The sequence below is a fragment of the Chroicocephalus ridibundus genome, chromosome 9, assembly GCF_963924245.1.
Source record: "Chroicocephalus ridibundus chromosome 9, bChrRid1.1, whole genome shotgun sequence".
NCBI lineage: Eukaryota > Metazoa > Chordata > Aves > Charadriiformes > Laridae > Chroicocephalus > Chroicocephalus ridibundus.
In genome coordinates, this window is record NC_086292.1 from 30,310,370 (window position 1) to 30,330,812 (window position 20,443).

At 37.5% G+C, this 20,443-nt stretch overlaps 1 protein-coding gene across 2 annotated transcripts; it reads right to left on the reverse strand.

Moving 5' to 3' along the window:
* Positions 1–4: 4 nt before the first annotated feature.
* On the reverse strand, positions 5–20,000 carry CHRNA5 (cholinergic receptor nicotinic alpha 5 subunit). Of its 2 annotated transcripts, none has more exons than XM_063346438.1 (6): positions 19,835–20,000; positions 9,572–9,723; positions 8,742–8,786; positions 7,173–7,282; positions 4,611–5,442; positions 5–2,579 (listed from the first exon to the last, which is right to left on the reverse strand). In XM_063346438.1, the coding sequence occupies exons 1-6, from the start codon at positions 19,950–19,952 to the stop codon at positions 2,418–2,420; spliced, it is 1,419 nt and encodes a 472-aa protein (XP_063202508.1). In that variant the 5' UTR covers positions 19,953–20,000; the 3' UTR covers positions 5–2,417. The 2 variants fall into 2 exon arrangements, with proteins under 2 accessions (XP_063202508.1, XP_063202509.1); XM_063346439.1 differs by lacking the exon at positions 5–2,579 and having other exon boundaries at positions 4,629–4,769; positions 5,149–5,442.
* Between the last annotated feature and the right edge of the window lie 443 nt (positions 20,001–20,443).

Genomic DNA, 20,443 nt, shown 5'->3' on the forward strand with positions numbered 1-20,443 from the left:
TAACATTTATGAAAATAAAGAGAATCAAGCTGTTGAAAATTGCACACTTTTTTCCATTTATTTTGACCAAGTGACAAGAACCTATATAAGGTAGCATTAGCTACAGTTCAACACATTCAGAAACAAGTTACATAAGAAAGGTCTGTGCTTCTGCATCTATTAAAATTATTTTGTTTCAGACACAGCTGATGATAAGCTGAAGACCCCAAGGATTCTAGTGTCTGCTATCTTATCTGTATTTATCATGATCAGACTGTAGAAATGACTAAAAGAAATTTGTGCATTTGCAAAACCCGTGAGTTACTAGGATAAGGACTGGGACTCCATTGGTCAATATAATGCCAGTCACCTTACGATGGGCAGTAGACAGGCATCATTTAACTTGGGGAAAGAGCTAAGGTGGGGAGTTAAAAAAAAACAATATATGTAGCTAATCTATAGTTTTACTTACTTTGCTTTCTGTTCAGGTAAGAGTAAACTTCAGTAACTCAAAACCAAGGAGGACTATAAAAAGAAATTTTGCATTTGAAGAGGAAATTAGATATCTAAAGTATTGCTACAGTTGCCACATAAATAAAGTCACTGAAGCATTGTTTAATCTTAGTAATACTGATGAAGTTAAAATTATTATATTAATCAATTAAACCAGATAATATTTGCAAAATCACCTTTAAAATTAATTATGATGGGAATAGAGGAAATATGGATATCCAATGCCAGATATAATTGCATAACTGAAGAGAAAGAGTGAGTCCCTTCACAATCAGAATTATTTATAAATTGGTATTAAAAAAAAAAGGCTTGCCTGGCATCATTTCCTTGCCTGTGAACCTTAAAAAGCTACATAAAACCAAGAATGCCCTACAGATTAAAACAATTTCAAATAAATATTCACTTACATATAAGTTATGACATAAGCAATCAGTATTATAATCAGTACAATGCCAAACAGTGCTATTCTAAGGGAGACAGAAGGAGCGGGGGGAACACATGTCCGTTTTCCAAATTCATAACCACTATAAAAACTTACATTATCAAAGATACTACAATTTACATTAAAATTCTCATCTAAACATGTTACTATTTATTCAGTAATTTAAGCAAATAAAAACTTACCAAGACTTGCTTTATCTTGGCATTACTGTATTAGCCCCGCAGGATGCAGACATATTATGAAAGACACTGACAAAACTTTGGTGTAGGAAAACCCCCACCTATTTTAACAGTCCCTACCAGAAATAAAGCTTTTAAGAAAGGTGGCATTGGAACGAATTTAAAGAATTTAAAACCAGTACTTAAAGAACAGGTTTTAATGAAATAATTAAAATGTTGCAAGTTAGTTTTTAACGCTCAGAAAACAGAAAGTATGGAAAGCTGTACATCCTCGCTGCTTACAGTTACATATGGTTCTATAAGTCAGAGAACCTATTAAAGGTAGCTTTCTAAGTTCAGTTTAACAAATGTGTGAAAACTTAATCATCTGCATTTGGTTATACACCATAATAATTTTCAACCCATTCCCTTCAAAAGGCATTCTGCAAATTCCTTCTACCTGTGCTTAAGAACTTAATTCCAAGAAACAAAAAAAGGCAGTAAACGATTAACACGTTTGCAACTAACATACTGTATCAAATTCTTCGTCAAGAATAAAGAAAGATGAATGTTCCAGTCCATTAGAATACTTGTGCAACTTGCGAACTCATTTAACCGTCTTTCCTTTCCATAGCTGATACAGAGATATTGATATACATGTATCCTTTAGGCATTTTAAGCCTTACCGTATTAAATGTTCATATTAGTATGATAGAATTAATAAGGTTTTAAATTTAGCAGCAAATTACACTGAAAAGATATAAAGGCAAAACATAGCCAGATTGCTATTTTTACTTATATGTTGAATACATGGGAAGTTTAACTGGTATTCTTATTTTAAATTTACTCTGTAGAATCTTTATACTTCTACAACACATTCAAGAGAGCTGATAAAAATTCTCCTTTGCATACTATAGTAAATGGAAATAAGCAACGCTACTGTGTAAATACCTGCAAATATTTAATAGTCAATATAATAATTTACATAGTAATTCAATAATTGGACTACAGTGATCATCACAAAAAAAATTTAAATCCTTCGATTTCACAGTAGGTGTCAGTGTATGCTTTTCTGACATATCATAAATGCAAGTGCCTCAGAAGGTTCTTTTAATTCCGACCTGATTTAGAAGTAAATAGTAGACTGGCAATAAGCAAACTGACTTCTATGTGTCCTAGGGATACCAAGCTTTAATATAAACATAATTTTCTCGGTTTTGATTAGGTTTTTTTTACTCTATCAGAAACATGCCTACAAAGAACATGCATGGAAACAGAGCTACTGAAAAACTCTTTAGAACCATATTAGCAGATCCAAAAATATTTTATGCATTTGCACTGCCTATATGTGTAGGTACTATTATACTTGCCCATTTATGAATAACAGGAATAAATAACACAAGTGATCCAATTATTGAAACCAGAAGAAAAGCCCATAAGAACATTCGATCAAGCACCTGAGCAATATATTTCCAGTCTTCAACAACCTAAAAAACAAAGAGCGTAAGAGTTAGTCAGTATGTGCAAGAACAGGTAAAAATACAGTACCAAACCCTGCAATTCTTAATCACTTTACAGTACACTTTTTTCCAATCAGGTCCATTTGGTAACCCCCTTTAATAACTTTTTATAATTACACTGTGAGCTAGAACAGGAACAAACGTCCCTTTATGAAGATTGGTAAGCTATTTAGACCAATACTAGGTTTTAATGCAGAAACTGACCCTGACAAGCACTGAACAGAGATGAAACTAGTATGCAGTTTTCTAACATACTGCAGGATTTAGGATTCATGCCACAGCCTCATCATAAAGTGGAATTCCTGGGCAGGAGCTAGAAGCAAAAGCTGGGGGGGGGGGAACCAAAAACCAAACCCACAACACACCCCGCACCTGAAAAGCCCCCACAAAACCAAAACTACCCAAACCAAACCAAAAAAAAATTTAGCAGTAGACAGCAGCTGTTGTGTTACAAGATCTGAAAGCTGTGAAGGTACCGCTGCACAGAATTACACACTAGGGTGAATACTCACAGTACTTTCAAGACTATTTTCCTGGTTGATAGGATTATTCATATCTATACACAATTTTGCAGATATAATTGTGAGAGCAAATTAAAATCCTGCCAAATAACTGTCTTTGATTCGAGCTGGGGCTATCCACGTTTCCCAAGCCTACCACTTCCTAAGAGGCAAGGCTACAACAGCACTAGCTGTGCAGTTTGTATTAACAACTTTTGCAATTAAAGCTTGCATTCTCTGGCGCCCAAATAACAAAACACAAGTGAATCCCCAGTCAGCTACATATTAATTTCTGAGGTTTAGAGTAAAAACAACATTACACCTGAGAAACAAAATACTTATCACCTGTCTCGTCACTCACAGTGAAATAGAGTAAGTTCATTAAGAGAAAGAAAACCAACCCTTAATTTATAGGAAATCAGGTATTTAATACCAAACTATTCTATTTGTGTTGTTGATACAATGCAGGGGTATTAGATGCTGTTTTAACAGTAGATACATTTATTCAAAATCTAGGCTGGATCCCTTGTGATAATGTCAGAGTCAAGTCCTGAGAAGGTACATTAGAGACATTAGCTTACTCCTAGGCTAGCATCTGCGAACACGCTCTCAGCAACCAGTAACTGCTGAAGACAGTAATTTCTGTATAAATTGAAAGAATCTCAGGCCTTGCCATCAGAAACAGACAGCAGTATCACCACACCACAGAGCAAACTTCTGTATTAGCGTGAAAAGAACATTTAAGCTTCTGATGTTCCAACAGTGCTAGTTTACAAAGCACGGAAAGAAAACAGATCCATAATGATCTAACTCAAATGGTGTAAATATCCATTAAAGATAGTTCAGAATGCACATGTACAAACTGAAAAAAGCCTTTGACATCTTTTGATATAATTTAGAGACGAATAATAATAAGCCTAGAAGAGAACACTCAAGAAAGCATCGAGACCATGTTTGATCTCAGCATAAAATGACTAACATAAGGCTATAGCTTGTATTTAAACTAATACAAATTAGAGCATTAAAATTGTTTTTATTTGGAATTGAAAGCTGCAAAATAAGGCTTAGCAGCATTTATTCTGAAAATGTAAGGCAAATACACTTTTCAGACAGCCCTCAGGTACAACATTAAAATAAAAAATACCTACTTCTCTCATCATCCAGCAGCACTGTAGGGAACAGTTACGGTACATGCTCTCGTAACAGACAAGTATCTCTGAAAATATGTAATTAATAATATGCACTTACTTCTAGAAGAAAGCAAAAGACTTTAAAGAACCCAAGGACTGCATTGTATCAGCCCAGTATCTCTAAGAATTCTCAATATTGTACCATACTTGTACTTCTTTCCAGTGGAAATCATTACATGGCTTCCAGTCAAGGCCAAGAACTGGAAATCCCAAAGGACGTATTTAATATGCAACTGCATAGTAAACTAGTTCTTAGTTTTCTAATTTCTGGTTTTACAAAATCAGCATAATATGACTAATATACCCACCTCACGAACTTCATTCTCCTTCACAACATGCCTTGTAATATATCGAATAGAATCTAGAGCTGCTTCCAAGGTGTTCCTAGATGATTCTGATCCATTCGTATTTCCTGTTTCCTCCCTCTGAGCAAAGTATCTATCTACATGACTTCTCATGCAGAGCAGCTTGGGAAGTTTGTGAAGAAATATCTTGCGAACCCAAGGTGCCATAGCGTTGTGTGTAGATGAAGAGCGATGATGAATATTGATAGCAAAGACAGTTATCACAATGGACAACGTCACAAATATCATAGTAAACACCAAGTACTCTCCTATAAGTGGGATAACTTTAGAAGACGATGGAATAATCTCTTCAATAACTAGAAGAAAAACAGTCAAAGATACCAGTACTGAAGTGCAAAGTGAAATTTTTTCACCTTCATTTGAAGGAAGATAGAAGACAAGGACAGTTAGAAACGAAAGCCCAATACAAGGAATAATGAGAAACAATGTGTAAAAAAGTGGCAAACGTCTAATTATAAATGAATACGTAACAAAAGGATACCAGCAGCATCCATCAGTCCTATTTCCTTTGCTCCCTGTTGCAGTCACAATTTCCCATTCTCCATTATCAAAAAAGTCTCTTTTGTCAACATCATAATCTTCAAGAATTATATCAACCTGTGAGCCATCGTAAGTCCAAGAACCGAATTTCATAGAGCAATTTTGGAGGTCAAAGGGGAAGAAGGTTACATCAATAGTACAAGAACTTTTGTAGTTTGCCGGTGGAGTCCAAGCAATGGTGCCATCATATTTTACCACAGTTTTTGTAGATGTTCCCTCAAAACGTCCATCTGCACTAAAAGAGAAGAAATATATGCACACAATTACAAGGGGTGTGTGTTTTTAAACACGAAAATACATTTTGTAATTGTCATTTCAGCTGTTAGCTGTTTATCCCTTCTCCCCCTTCATAGCCAAATTTTATATTGTGTTCAGAGTCAACTTTTTTTTTTGTTAAAACTGAATCTCACACAGGTAAACTGCTTTGGAAGGGTGCAGAATATTTTCAAGTCATGAAAAAATCTGTGCAACTTTCTGTGGTCCCAGTGACTTATGAAAGGACTGTAAAAATCATGACCTTTAACAGCATGACCAAACTCGTGCATTTCTATTGGTAATACCGCATAAATACCTTTCAATTTGGCCAAATCATAATTATTGAAGAAAAAAAGTCACAAAACAGGTAAAATAGTACTGGTGTGCCACCTCCAAACTTGACTTTACAATCACTGCAACAGCCTTTTTTCCTGACTCAACAAGTCAAGGAATGTAAAAGCATTGTATATACACCTGAGTTGAGCAGAAAGGTTAATTCCAAAGTTATTGCTTCTGAGGTCTGTTAATTCTCAAAAAAAAACCCAACCAAAAAACAACAAAAAGCCTTACAGTTGAGTGTACTTCATTTTAAATCCATGCTGAATATGACTTAGAACAGCATGAAGACCAAGTGCAAGGTCCTCCATCTGGGTCGGCACAATCCCAAGCACCGATATAGGCTGGGCAGTGACTGGCTTGAGAGCAGCCCTGAAGAAAAGGACTTGGGGGTGCTGGTGGATGAGAGGCTCAACATGAGCCGTCAGTGTGCACTAGCAGCCCAGAAAGCCAATCGTATCCTGAGCTGCATCAGGAGAAGTGTGGCCAGCAGGTCGAGGGAGGTGATTCTCCCCCTCTACTCCACTCTTGTGAGATCCCACCTGGAGTACTGCGTCCAATTCTGGAGTCCCTACTACAAGAGAGATATGGATGTACTGGAACGTGTCCAGAGAAGGGCCACACGCATGATCAGAGGGCTGGAGCACCTCTCCTATGAAGACAGACTGAGAGAGCTGGGGTTGTTCAGTCTGGAGAAAAGAAGGCTCCGAGGAGACCTTGTAGTGGCCTACCAGTATCTTAAGGGAGCCTACAAGAAAGCTGGTGAGGGACTTTTTAGGGTGTCGGGTATTGGTAGGACTAGAGGGAATGGATTAAAACTAAAGACGGGTCGATTCAGATTGGACGTTAGGAAGAAGTTCTTCACCATGAGGGTGGTGAGACACTGGAACAGGTTGCCCAGAGAGGTGGTGGAAGCCCCATCCCTGGAAGTTTTTAAGGCCAGGCTGGATGGGGTTCTGAGCAACCTGATCTAGTGGGAGGCGTCCCTGCCCATGGCAGGGGTGTTGGAACTGGATGATCTTTAAGGTCCCTTCCAACCCTAACAATTCTATGATTCTAAGTAGTTGCTTTCCTCCCATCACTCTACATTATCTGTTTGTGCCCAGCACTGTGCAAGACATTGTTTTCTAATTAAAAGAGTTTACATGAAGAAATGGAAATAAACTTTTCAAAGAGACTAGAAACTCCATACAGAAACAAACCAAAACATTTAAGCATTTAACATGGCAACAAAATCCATTTGCACTCAGAGGCAAATTCTTACACACATTCTTAGCTCTACTAAATGTACATGCATATCTATCCAATGAGCCTCCCAGAAGAAGCTTGTATGATAAAGTAAAGGTATTTCATATGAAAAGGTTAAAATCTTACTTGTCATACAATACAATATCTGGAATCCAAATAGAATCTGATGGGACACGAATAGATGTTATTCCAGCATAGTCTTCAGGATTCCACCTTAATTTTACGTCTATCCATTCCTGTGGATATGAGAGATGTAAAAATGATTATTATTGTGAAGTTGATTTAAGCAGGGCAAGACTGGATGAAAATAGATAAAAAGGGAATTAAAAAAAACCTGGCTTCTAAAATTTGTATACAACAGTGAATTTGCTGAACAGATATCTATTTACCTCATCCAATATTTGTTTTAAGAGCCACTTGACAGTATTTCTGTACAGAACTTAAGATATTAAAATTTTTTTTCAGAGCACGTATACATAAGTAAGAGCTATTGTAGCATATAGACAATTAAATTTGGAAAAAGTTTGTTCTGATTGAGTATCAATGACTTTGGAAGATAATCAGAAACAATTTAAACATTTTCATCACAAAAAAAATAATCATGCTGCAACTCTCACAAGATAGTTGTTCCTATTTCTATAAGCAACACTAAAAATAGCACCATTAAAAGCACAGTAGTACTTCGGTAATTTTATACTTGAACTAAAAGCTCAAGAGTTAAAATTCAAGTTTCTAAGAATTCACCATCACATAGAATTACAAATGTATATTCAGGTCCATTCTCATTTTATTTGAACTGGTTCAATTGCGACGAGTTCTGCAGAAACTATTAAGAGGGCACAAAGTGTTATCATCAACATATTGCCTTCTCATACTTGCTGAGTAGCCTCAAAGTTTTCCTGAAATGAAAAACAAACAAACAAACTTTGCCTGAAGTTACAGTTCCTGGAAAAGAAGGGAGTGGGAAACAACAGGAAGAAAAAGAAAAGAAAAGAAAAAAAAAAAGCAAAGGAAGTAGCCAAAACAAAAGTAATTTAGTAAGCTAGTAAGTATAATCAGGGTCTGCAAACATTCTTCTAAATTAAATTAAGAATGATTTGTGAGCAGAATTTCCCAAGTTAATAGTGGCCATTAAGTTCAACACTGGACTCTGATTATTATAAAGCTTGAGGCTTTCTCCTGACCGTAAATAAATATTCTTAAGAGGAAAAAATAGCTCTTTATAGCAAGCATATACAATTTTGAACCTGAAATTCTTCAGTGATATTTATCCGATAATCTCAATATCCGACAAGAGAAAGCTCTTATAACTACTATACAAAAGACTACACAAACCCATACTTTTCTTAATACAGTTTTTCAAAGAAAACTTACCTACTGAAGCAGTAAATTTTATGGTTGGATACATGCACCTTGGTATATTAAATGGCCATGCAATACCACATCAGATGTTCTTTAATTGGGTAAATTTAACCTTACCTTTTGTTTGCAGGTTGGGTTTGGTTTTTTAAGAGTTTTGTAACAATTAATCCTTTAAAGCATTTCCAGGGACATTTATTAAAGATACTATCTAAAATAAAAATTCATGCAACAACTAAGTTTTTTTTGAAAATACAATTAATTAGAAAAGTTTCTTCCTACTTTTGACTTGCAGTTATGAAGCTTCAGAGTTTTTCATCAATATTTTACACATACCTGTTTCAACCAGACATTCGTCGTCATCAATTGATTCTTCTCATCCTATAAAAATAAAGCATATTTCATGAAAAAAGATCTGCACAGTACATTCATAGTAACTAGCTGCTTTAGTTCACAGAGGCCTGTAATTTAAAATACAAAATACACTTCTAAAAGCATTTCTGTCCCTGATAACTATGTTTACATGAGAACTATTTAACTGTATTTTATTTGACTGAATCTTATGCAGTCTTACTGTTTCTCTATGGAAACATAAAGGAACAGTCAACATGCAGAAGAAACACTCATATCTATAAACAGTGAATTCAATTTGAAAAGAATATTCCGAAGAGAATAAGTATCAGGGGAAAAAAATTAATCTGGTTGATCTCTTTTACATCACAGGTAATGCAAAGAGATAATCTTCATTACTATGGAAGTCACATAGTTGAAGGCTTAGAGGCTTTTTTTGCTGCTTAAGGTGGGAGGAAGAACAGTATTTGCAAGTGTTCCTGAATTTTACAGAAATGAGACTGATAAATTTTAAAAACACGTAGTTTTCCCATTGAATAAATAAATGAAAACACAATTCCCCAGGGTTAAGAATTTCACTCTTTATTTTTTCTGAAAAGTCCACTAAACTTAAGAGCCATTCGTCTTCTCAACCTCTTCACAATCACTTCTTCATGCCCCCATCTACAATGCATTTTTTTTATTACAGTGGTAATAACTTCAGAGGTTTCATCTACTGTGTTTAAGCTAAAATATGCACAATTATTTCATATGACATTATGTTTCAGAATTTTAAGAACTAAGGGAAAAAAACCAAAATTATTTACTATACATACCACATCTACTAGCTGAGAGATCGCAAGGCCAAACTTTATTTTTATTGTGTCATTCAAGCGTTCCACTGGACGAACCCATCTTTGATAGTCGTCAAATAAATATTTAAATAATCGATCTTCACTTTTAGCAATAAAAGAAGGTTCAGATATACCTATATAAAAAAAAAGTAATTTATTAACATTGATTTAAATGAATAGTGTCCATATGCATTCCTGTGTCCAAAGAGCTAAAGCTATGTTTATGCAGAGTTAAATTTCTCCTCTTATCCCCTTTTCCCCGGAAGCATGGCCAAGGTCTCGAAAGAAGAATTTTATAAAATTATGTGGTTTTATTAGCATCTTCATACCACTATCACACTTTTAAAATCTATGACTCAAGAACATTAAGATAATTCTTAAAGCAATAATAAAGGCAAAATGCACTTATATAATTTACCTGGTGCCATGCAATTAGGGAACTCTTCCAGAACAGAAGGGTTATCTATGAGGGACTGAAGTTATATCATTCTAGAACAAGGTGGTTTTTAAAAAACCTACATCTACACTATACAGGTCTCTAGTATATTGCCTAACTTGCGCTCCAGTTTGAAACATCAGTCTCTTCATGTTTTATACATTATTTCTTCTAATGTTTGGTCACATCTGTGATGTATAAGCTTTGCAGTACTCGTAGAGCACTCTTCCCCCCACGCTATTTTGTATCTTAAGCACGTGTGTCTATCTATTTACCAGTCTATCCTCTACCTAGTTTAATGTTATATTGACTGGAAGACACCTTTCTAGTTAAGTAATAGTATACATTCAGTTACTACTTTTTCATAGTTCTCAAGGAGTCATTTCAATGCCTGGAGACTGACTGACCTGGAACAGCCAAAAATCTTTGTATAGCTTACAAGAAGTGGAAACTAAATGTCTTTTTTTGTCTCCTGAGAGAATGGAATACATGCCAGTGCTTTGGGGGGAAAAAAAAAAAAAAAAAAAAAAAAAAAAAAAAAGTACTGTAGCTGCAGAAACTGCAGGCAGAAAGCAGCCTGGATTTTAAACGAGATATATAAGCTGTCCTAAAGGACTTCACCAAGCAACCGCTGTCCTTTATCTTTGGGAGTCCACAAAAAATGAGGTTTTTTTACCAATCCAGTCTCACCTAAAGTGTATCAGTAGAAACCCTGCTACCCAAAAAAAGACAAAGTTTAAGGTTTCTCTGTTATGAGAGCACATGCAAAAAAATTATATACCCTAAATAACAAGAGAATGACAAACGTCGGGAAGATACAGAGAGAAGGGAGGAAAAAAAGGCAAGATCAGTGTCTAGCTAAGTAACTTGAGTAAGAACAGCTTTCAAAAGCAGTGTGAAAGACCAGAAGGCAGCCATCACCGCAAGAAGCAGCACAAGCTACACGCATCAGCTTGAAAGGAATGGCTCCAAAAGGGTCTCCAATTCCCCAAGAGAAGTCAGAGCAACCACCACAAGACATGAACATATGCTCTAGACAAAGATTTTTACTAGCGACTGATGAGATTTAAACTGACTGAAACTACTGGTGAAAAAAGGTCTAACAATTATTATAGTCAGTTTAAGGGACAGACTAAACCAAAGAAAGATATTCACAACCATCTCTCTTTAATGCAGATTTAAAATATTATGCCATTACATAAATGTATGGCATGACCTCTCTAGAAATGATGTGTTTGCTAACAGCATCCATCTAAAAAAAGATATATCAGAAACAGAAAAGCACCAGAGAATGTCATAAACAGATTAAAACCAGAGACAGTCATCCATACAAGGAGAGATTTAAAAGATTAACATTATTTTGTTTGGAGGGGAGGTAAATTTAGTGACCGTAACAGAAGTAGATAGAAGTAGTGAATGATACATGCAGAAAAAAGACTGATGGTATTTAACCTTTCTCATAAAAGAAGGTAAAGGAAACAAAAACATCAATTAAAGGCAGTATAAACAATTTCTATTTGAAGTTCATTACCATCAACGTTGGGTAAATCAGAGATTATTAGACATCAAAGAGGGCTAAAAGTTTAGTATTACCTGGCATTACTAAATTGGCAGTTATGTCAGGTAGCATCATACTTACTTAGGGTATCAGTTCACATTTTAACACAACTTGTCAAATCTACCTCGGAACTTGATCAACAGTTTGATGGCTTGCATCGTTGCAGAGACTTGACTAACACCATTTAAGCCATTAATTTAGATGGACCTAAGCTAGTTTTATGTGACTGCAACCACTGCAGCCTAGACAACTAAGGCAATGTAAGTTTTTATCTTCCCTCCCATTCACCAACTCTTCTGACAGCAGCTGCTTTCTGCTGCGCTGCAGAAGGCTGCATTTAAAGATCCTTCTGACAAAACACCGAAGCACTGCAGAGCCCAACCACAAGAGAATTCCCTGCCTTCTGCACAGCAGGTTTGGGGCAGTCCAGTAGAACTACTGTTATGAATACTAACTGCATTTTCTCTGAAATTTAACTGTAGGAGCAAAAGCGGAATGTAGCTTAAGGAACAAGATCAAAGTGGGAGCAGCAGGACGACTCCTTTTCCCTCCAAACCTTTCCATACACTAACATGCTGCAGAACAGTTCTTATTGCAGGCCTGCCATGAATTAAACCACCTGGCAACTAGGATCACGCAGCAGTTCACTCATTTCCACCCCCTGGTAGGACAGGAAGAAGGAGGAGAAAAGGCAGGGAAAAAACCCCTTGTGGGTTGAGATAAAGACAGTTTAATAGAACAGTAACGGCAGAAAAAAAAATAATTGTAATAATGGTAAAAGTATGTACAAAATAATGTGATGTTATACAGTTGCTCTCACCACCCAGTGATCGGTTGCCCAGCCCATCCCGAGCAGTGATCGCAGATTCCTGCTCCCCGACCAAACCCCATTTCTATACTGAGCATGACGTTTATGGTATGGAATATTCCTTTGGCCAGCTTCTCCCTGCTTACTCTCCCTCTCAGCTTCTATGGGAAGCTGAAAAAGTCCTTGACTTAATACAAACATTACTTAGCAACAACTAAACCAATATGTGTTATCAACATTATGCTCATACTAAATCCACAACCCAGCAGCTACTAGGAAGTAAATTAACTCTATCCCAGCTGAAACCAGTACAAGGACAAATCAGCACTTGGGTTTTAAGACAGTTCGCCCTTCTGTTTCAAAACACAAATCTATCTATTTACAATGTATTTCATTCATCCACAAACACTTAGCAACCAATTGTTTAACGAGATGTATTATTTGTACACAATTTAACATCTTTCCATTTCAAGACTGTTGACATGCGGGTTGTGTAATGGCAAAGAACTGACGGCAGCTTGCATTGTACCACTGAGCATATCTCAGATGGATACATGAAAATACACTGGAGAATAAGAACTGCTGCCAAAAAGGATCCAGCAACAGAATGTTACACACACACAACCCACCTTCACAGCTTATTAGGTTAAAATACATTTATTTTAATTGAGACCTTAGCTTCAGTGTATCCTCATTAGCCAAGAAATTTTTCTTATTTGTAACTGTACATAATTTGGAAAGTCCTGCTTTTAACAGACCAAAAGAACACTTCCTGAAGACACAACTTAATTTATTTCTATATTCCTATTTCCTGAATTATGAATGGTTTTGTGTATATTTCAGCCTAATGTTACAAAAATCAAGTATTTATGAATTAGCTTTAATTACATTTCCCTTTTACAGTTACAACTCTCAGCTGAATTTTTTGTACAATTTCAGAATGACTACGCAGCTGGGTATTCTCTCTCCATTAATTGACCTTGAAGCAATGCAGAGGCAAAGTTGCACTTTCACCATTTCTGTGTTCCTGTAAGATGACCTCTTGCACAGCAATACAGCATCTTCAGGGTACATGCTGTTTCCAGATTAAGCTTCTCTTAAAGCACAGTATCTTCTCTGCTATGCTAAATGGGGACATGTTCCTTTACCACTTCTATATACTTAAGAGAATTTTTTTCAAACATTTTATGCTCAGACCTAAGTATACTCACTGATTTATTAAGATGACTGTATTTACTAACAATATAGTTCAACTGATTTTTTTTCTTCTTTTTTTCTATCACAGAAACATCCACACTTTTTCATATTTCTAGATTATTCAGTTTATTAATAAACTGGGGCATACTGGTCTATAAAAGACAGCCTATATGAAGGAGAACTCCATGAGGAAGCTGGAGATGGTAACAATATATTAAGAGTCAGCAAAAATAAAATAAAAAACCACCCCTACCTTTCCATACTTTATTTAATAGGACCACACAGCTCACTTGTTATACACACTGCATATGTTTAATTTCTCTTTTCCATGTGTCTGTATGCTTTTAAGATTATAACAAAGGGTGTAATTCTTAGTGACTTACTGGTGTTAACACCATTAAGAAAAAAACATAAACTGGTGGCAAGCAGAAAAAAGGTATGGAAGAGTGGAAAAGTAGTAAAATACAGTTAGTGGCTTAAGGCACCAGACCGGGTATAATGGTTGGAGAAAAGCAGAAAGAGGTTAAAATGTATGACTAGCAAGATTAACAAACAAGCAACCTGGAATACAAGTCTCATACTAAATCAGATGGTAAGAGATTATGGAAGCACTCACCCCTGCTACTAGCTCACTGTACTAAAAAAAAACCATAGAAGATTTGTAGCCTTTGAAGGGCAATTCTAAGCACGCTTGTATTTGTGTGGCTTTATTTTTGTTGAGGTCAGGTAACTTCTGTGGTCTAAATCAAAGGTATACTGTTCAGTGATAAAACCCCAAAACAAACGTTTACTTTATTATTGACGTCTGAAACTCTTCTCTGCTCACTCCCTCTCAACATGATTCCATGTTCAGCAAAAAACATGTAAATCACATGACAAAATGCTGAACGACCAAAGTTTGAATTCTGCAAAAAGGAGACAAACATTTATGTACAAAGCAGACTAATGACTTTTTAAACTTTGAAGTAGTTAGAGCACACTTTTAACCAAATAGTAAGTAGAAATTCTAATTAAACACTTGATCTTGGACACAACTGTATTTTAAAATTCAGTCCTAAACATTTAACAAACTTCTTTTATTAACATACTTTGGAAGAGCTACTTAGAAAAGAAGAGGAAGTATTACATGGGTCTCAGTTTCATGAATAGCATGATAAAATACGTACAGGTCTATTCATTTTGTTAACATCCTCAAGTCAAAATTTCACTCGTGCTGCTAATAGCAGACTTTTTAAATGCTTCAGACAAACTACAAAAATGTTATTCTTTTGTAAAATCTGTCTTTTTACTTCATTTCTTATTGTATCATTATGGGATGAAACATCTTAGCATCTTAATATGATTTAGCAGCAGTACTCTTTTTATAAAAATTACCAGTTAAATATTTCATATTATAGCTATACCTCATATCTTTTCATAATTTTTTTGTTTGGTTGGTTTTAAATGAGAGAACATCACAGTCCACGTTTCTCCAAAGAACAGACTTTTTGTGAACTCTATGTTCCTCTGCACTTCCTTAGGTAAAGTGTCTAAGAACCACATTGGGATTGCAGGTATAACACTGGTCCTTATACTTTAAACAATGTAGTTCAAAGCATTTCCTAATCAATATAATTGAGTGTTAATGATTTCAGGTTTTCTTTGGATCGCTACTTGGTGCATTTTCAAGAGGTCCATGGGAGAAGGGCAAGGGTCACTTTTTAGAAGCCTAATGTTAAGATGTAGATTCAGAAGTCATATATATTACTACTGCAGATTTATAATCACATACCACTTTTTCAAATAATGAAAAAGAACACTACTACGGACAATAAACATGGCAAAATATCCTTACTTTGTAGTTAACATTAGATTCTTTAACAGTGTACTGTCATAACATACAGAATGTTATCAATAAATCTAACTACTACAAACTACAATATAACTAATACTTTGCCTACAAACCAGGGAGGTGAATGAATACATACAGTACACCTACCTTTAGTACACTATTAAGATGATCCTGTTATTTTTTTTTTAAATAATATATTTTACCTAATTTATAACAAACGAAACACTTTGATGTCTAGAAGCACAATGGTAACTGTCTAAAACTTACTCTAAGAATTGTTCAGCGACCATTTTGAGACCAAAAAAAAAAAAAAAGTTTTCCACCTTTCCTACAAACTAACTTATTCTACAGTAAGCATCAGTGCTTTTCCTCCTTAAAGTTTACAATTTTTCTCCAAACAAACCCAGTAACATCACAATATGTAGCTGGTGACAATTCTAACTGCAAGTCATTTTTATACTGCAGCAGACAGGGAAAAGTAGAACAAGATCGTGTTCAATATTAACTACACAGATCTCTGACTCAGCCTCCCTTTACATTTTAAAGGATCTCCTACCACTACTTCATTAGGCAGAAAAGATACATAATATATTAAATGACATATAAAATGGAAGTTTTACTTCTGTACTGATTCCACCCTCCCTTTAAAAGGGCCATGAGCGATACTTCCTGTATGGTCTTCAATTTTTTTGCTTACTTTTCCTTCTATACTTTAGCAATTGCCAAGAATCCAATCACTAACACCCAAGTGTTTAGTTAACAGTAAGCATTTAGAAAGATCAAAATCATATTTACTAGAATGTCTGTAAGTCAAAGCAGGATTACTAACTCCATTCAATTTATTGAACAAAAGTCAGAAAAGCCAGTTATTACATTCTGTACTTCCTACAAGTGTTTTTTTTCTCATTTAAAAAATTAAGCCAAAGCCCATCACTACACCTAGATGGAAAAGGTGCCCGTTATTGACCATTTCTTGTTAATGTTTTTTTTTTTTGCAAATTTGGTTTGCTTTCTTTTGTTCAGAGGTTGTCTTGGGCTTTCAAAGGTTGAGATATGAGAGTGACAGCCTTGTATTTCTATCACTGTGTATTAATACATGCCTGGCAGCTGCCAGCTGCTGCAGGAACTTTTACAATTTTTTGTTTCTCCAGGGCTTTCAAGTTATTAGAAGGATTTCTGCCTTTTCTCTTACCCAGCACATCACTCTCCTGCCAACCAGTAGCAAAATGAAATGATGTATTGTGGACATGAAAACCATCAAGGATTTTAAACTGCAATATTGCTTAACATTTACCAATATGAACAGAGGTACAAGAGTTGCACATAGAAAGCAGGGAAGTTGTTTCTTACATTCAACTCAAATTTAAAAGATTAAAGTTTCTGGCTTGATAACTGGAAAGTAGAATTAAACTATCCCTTAATAGCTTAGCATGAAGGGACAATTGAGGCCCATATTAATGAATACATTTACGAGTTTTATTAATAACAGTGTAATATACTGCCATGTAGTTTGTAACTAATCAAGAAACAGATATGAGCAACTACGGATTGACTGTGAGTCTTAGATTGAGAGCTAACTGGAACAGAAATCATTTATTTCAGAATACAACTGCTATGGATTCTATGGTAAATACATGCAATATGCCAAAGAGCTTCCAGAACTCTATAGTGAAGCTATTGTCAGCAGGAGCCTCCTGATTAAGAGTCACATGCAGCACTACCATTACAGGTCTGTGGCATGGCACAGCATTTCCTTGCGAGTTCACTGACACTAACATTTTCCAGTTTTCAGCAGACAGAACTGTGATCCTTTTCCCTGCCCAACAGCTGGGGCACATGAAAAGCCTGCCTCACATCAGCCTGCCTCAGGGTAAAAATTCTGGTCACTCTGAAGCCAGGGGGACTTTTTCTGTAACAGGATCTGTAACACTGAGAAATGCTGAATGCAAGCAGCAAAACCCATGTACACAAGTGTGGATAGTGCAAGAAGTAAAAGAAAGAACAAGCATGTAGAATCTTAAAAGTATTTTTTAAGTATTTATTCATATAGACTTAGAGGGTATGCATCATGGAAGTAAACACAAATCCACCATGTATATAAATAAGACCTTCATGCAAATAAGACACAGGCCTTGGGCTTCTCACAAGTTATCAGTGCAGCCCTGGGTGCTGCAGAAGTTGCACACTGGCATCAACCTTCTGCCACAGTAGCATTTTGCTCACGTAGCTCAATTCCAGTCTCGAATACACTGGAACATACAATCCTACAGCTCACAGAAATCAGAAACTCTGCTCAAAAACAGACGCAGCGTAGGAGATTTCAGAATATACACTATCATACAGAACTCAGGTTTTACCATTCTGAAAAGTGGGAAAGTATGCAAGTACTTCCTTCCGCAGTTCCTTCTACAAACCAACACAGACATTTCTTCACAAATCAATGCTCTCGTTTTTCTTCCTAGGAATCTCTAAAGAAAGCACAAAATATTTTAAGAGAAAAAACACAAGAAACCTATCAAGCAGGCAGGTTTGCAGCTTCCTCTTGGGCAAGGAGAAGGATCTGATCAGTCAAGCCAAGTGGAAAATGTTCCAGTGTACCAACTCTCAAGGAAACACTGTCACAGGTCTGCAGCATGGCCCAGCAGTGCTATAGCTGGTTTTAATCTCAATTCAATTTGTGCATTCAAGTCTCACCTGTTAGCTTAAGAGTCAGAGCAAAGAACAAAACTTAAAAAACTTGATTGTATTTTAGATCAGCATGTATTTTGTCTAGTCAAATCTGAGCTATCCAGGATAAAGGGTTAGTTCACCTCTGCACAGCTAAAGGAAACACCAAATTCATTTGCAAGCATTCTTAAAGGATCATAAAAACAAAGTCACATCCATAATTCACTTCTACCCACATGCAGAGAAATACCTCTAAGATAATTTTAACTGTATGTACACAACACTGATTTAGGTTATTATTTTCGTTTGACCTATATTGTAATAATAGGTAGCTATAATGTTTTTCATTTTCTTACTAGCAAATTTCATTTTATTTGGGAGCAAACAAATTGTGAAAAGAAAATTTTATCCTCACTATATACAATCAGTATCAGCTCTCAGTGAAGTCAAAATGGTTGGTTTGTGACAAAAGGCAAAATTTGTCTTAACCTGATTACAATTCCATAGTCATATATACCACATAATGTAACACAATTTCACATAGTAATATATTCTGCCATGATGAAAAACACTACTCTTCCAAATACAGAGACCAAGAACAATCTTTTCAATCACATTTAGCAATAACAGACTGAGTTTTTGTATGCCGAATTAAAACCAAGACATCGATACCATATACTTTCCTTAAACCATACTTACGACCATTTTTTCAATGTTGGGCTAATATTAAAAAAGCCAATTTTATTTTTCTGCTTGTAAATGTTGCAGTTATGACTTCAAGATGTTTTGCAAAACTCTTAGCAAGGTACCCATAAATTATGTAAAAGCAATGCTTTGAAAAAGCTATTTCTAAACAATTCTTTGAAGGAGCATTGATTTTGCTCCTTTAATCTTTGTGTAGTTTTATAAACACTTTAGCTTCACATGCTATTTTACATCATTCAACTCTGAAAGTTACATCCTGATTGAATTAGCAGACTGACTCTTTTGAAGTCTAAGAAATAATGCATGACCAAACTAAAAAGAATTCTGTTATAAAAATCTTAAGAGGGACATTTTCATGTGCAGCCAGATCCATATGGGATATTGCAATTATTACAATGTATTCTGTAAATTTACCTCCACACCAGCTGCAAACGCAAAGAGCATGCACCACAAATCTACAATTGCACCTCGTCTGAGAAAGTGAACGGAGGAAAAATTGAAAGCTAAGACGCTTCAAAGCGTTATATATTCACTTAAAAAGCGTAACAACTGCATAATGAAGCGTGTGGTAGTCAAGACTGATACGCACCCGAAAAGCCGGTGGCAAAGGCATTTTTCCCCTCATGTGTGACAGGGGCAGCCCCTTTGACCACGGTCTCGCTAGGTCGCGTTGATTTTTTTTTTTTTAAAAAACTAGCCGAAGTCCTTCAATCCCTACCTCAGCACTCCTCAGCGACCGCCAGAACCCCGCCTCACCCTGGGATCAGCCTTATTTTACCCTCCTCTTGGCAAAAGTTGATGGGGGGGGAAACGAAGGGCGATGCGCGACCGCCTGAACCCCGCCAGCGTTTTCCCCCGCTCGCAAAAAACCGCCTCATTTTACCACACGAAAGGCGCTCCCGCCACCCCCAGTCGCCCAGCGGACCCCCTGGGCTCCAGTACAACCTTCCCCCTTCCCCGGCGGCGAGCCCGCCACCCACTCCTCCCCAGCGGCCCCCCCCGCTGGCCCTCACCCGCACGGGGCCGCCCCCCAGGTGCCTTACCCGCGTACGGGGCGCGGGCGGCGGAGCCGGCTCTGGGCTGGGCGAGAAAGGGCGCGAAGAGGCAGGTGAGGAGGAGGAAGGGGCGGCCGCAGCGCGACCAGGCTCCGAGCTCAGCCATGGCTCGGGCACGGCCCCCCGCTGCCTCGGAGCCCCGCAGCGCGGACGGGGCGCGAGGACGGGGCGGCGCTGGCCACGCCCCGCCGGGCAGCCGTGAAGGGGCGCGAGGCGGGGGCGGCGGGGGGGAGAGGAGCGCGCGGCGGGAGCTGTTAAGGCGGTTGGGGGCGGCGGGAGTCGTTAGAACGGTTCAGGGGGAGGGGACCGCCTCCGCGAGGCGTCGTCCCGCGTCGTTTAACCTGGCGGCGGCCCCGTGCTGTCCGGACCGCCCCGCCGCGCTGCCAGCCTCGGGCGGGTAACGGCCGTCGCCTCCCCCTCGTGGTTGGCCGGAGAGGGTCCCCCTGAGGGAGGCAGGAGCTCCCGCGGTAGGGGAGCTGTAGCCGGCACCCCTCGGGCACCGTCCCGCCGCTTCCACGGTGACACACACCGCTCCTCCGGAGGCGCAGGTGCTGCCCAGGTAGGCGGGGACCCCGGCCGCCGCCCCTGCCTCCCCGG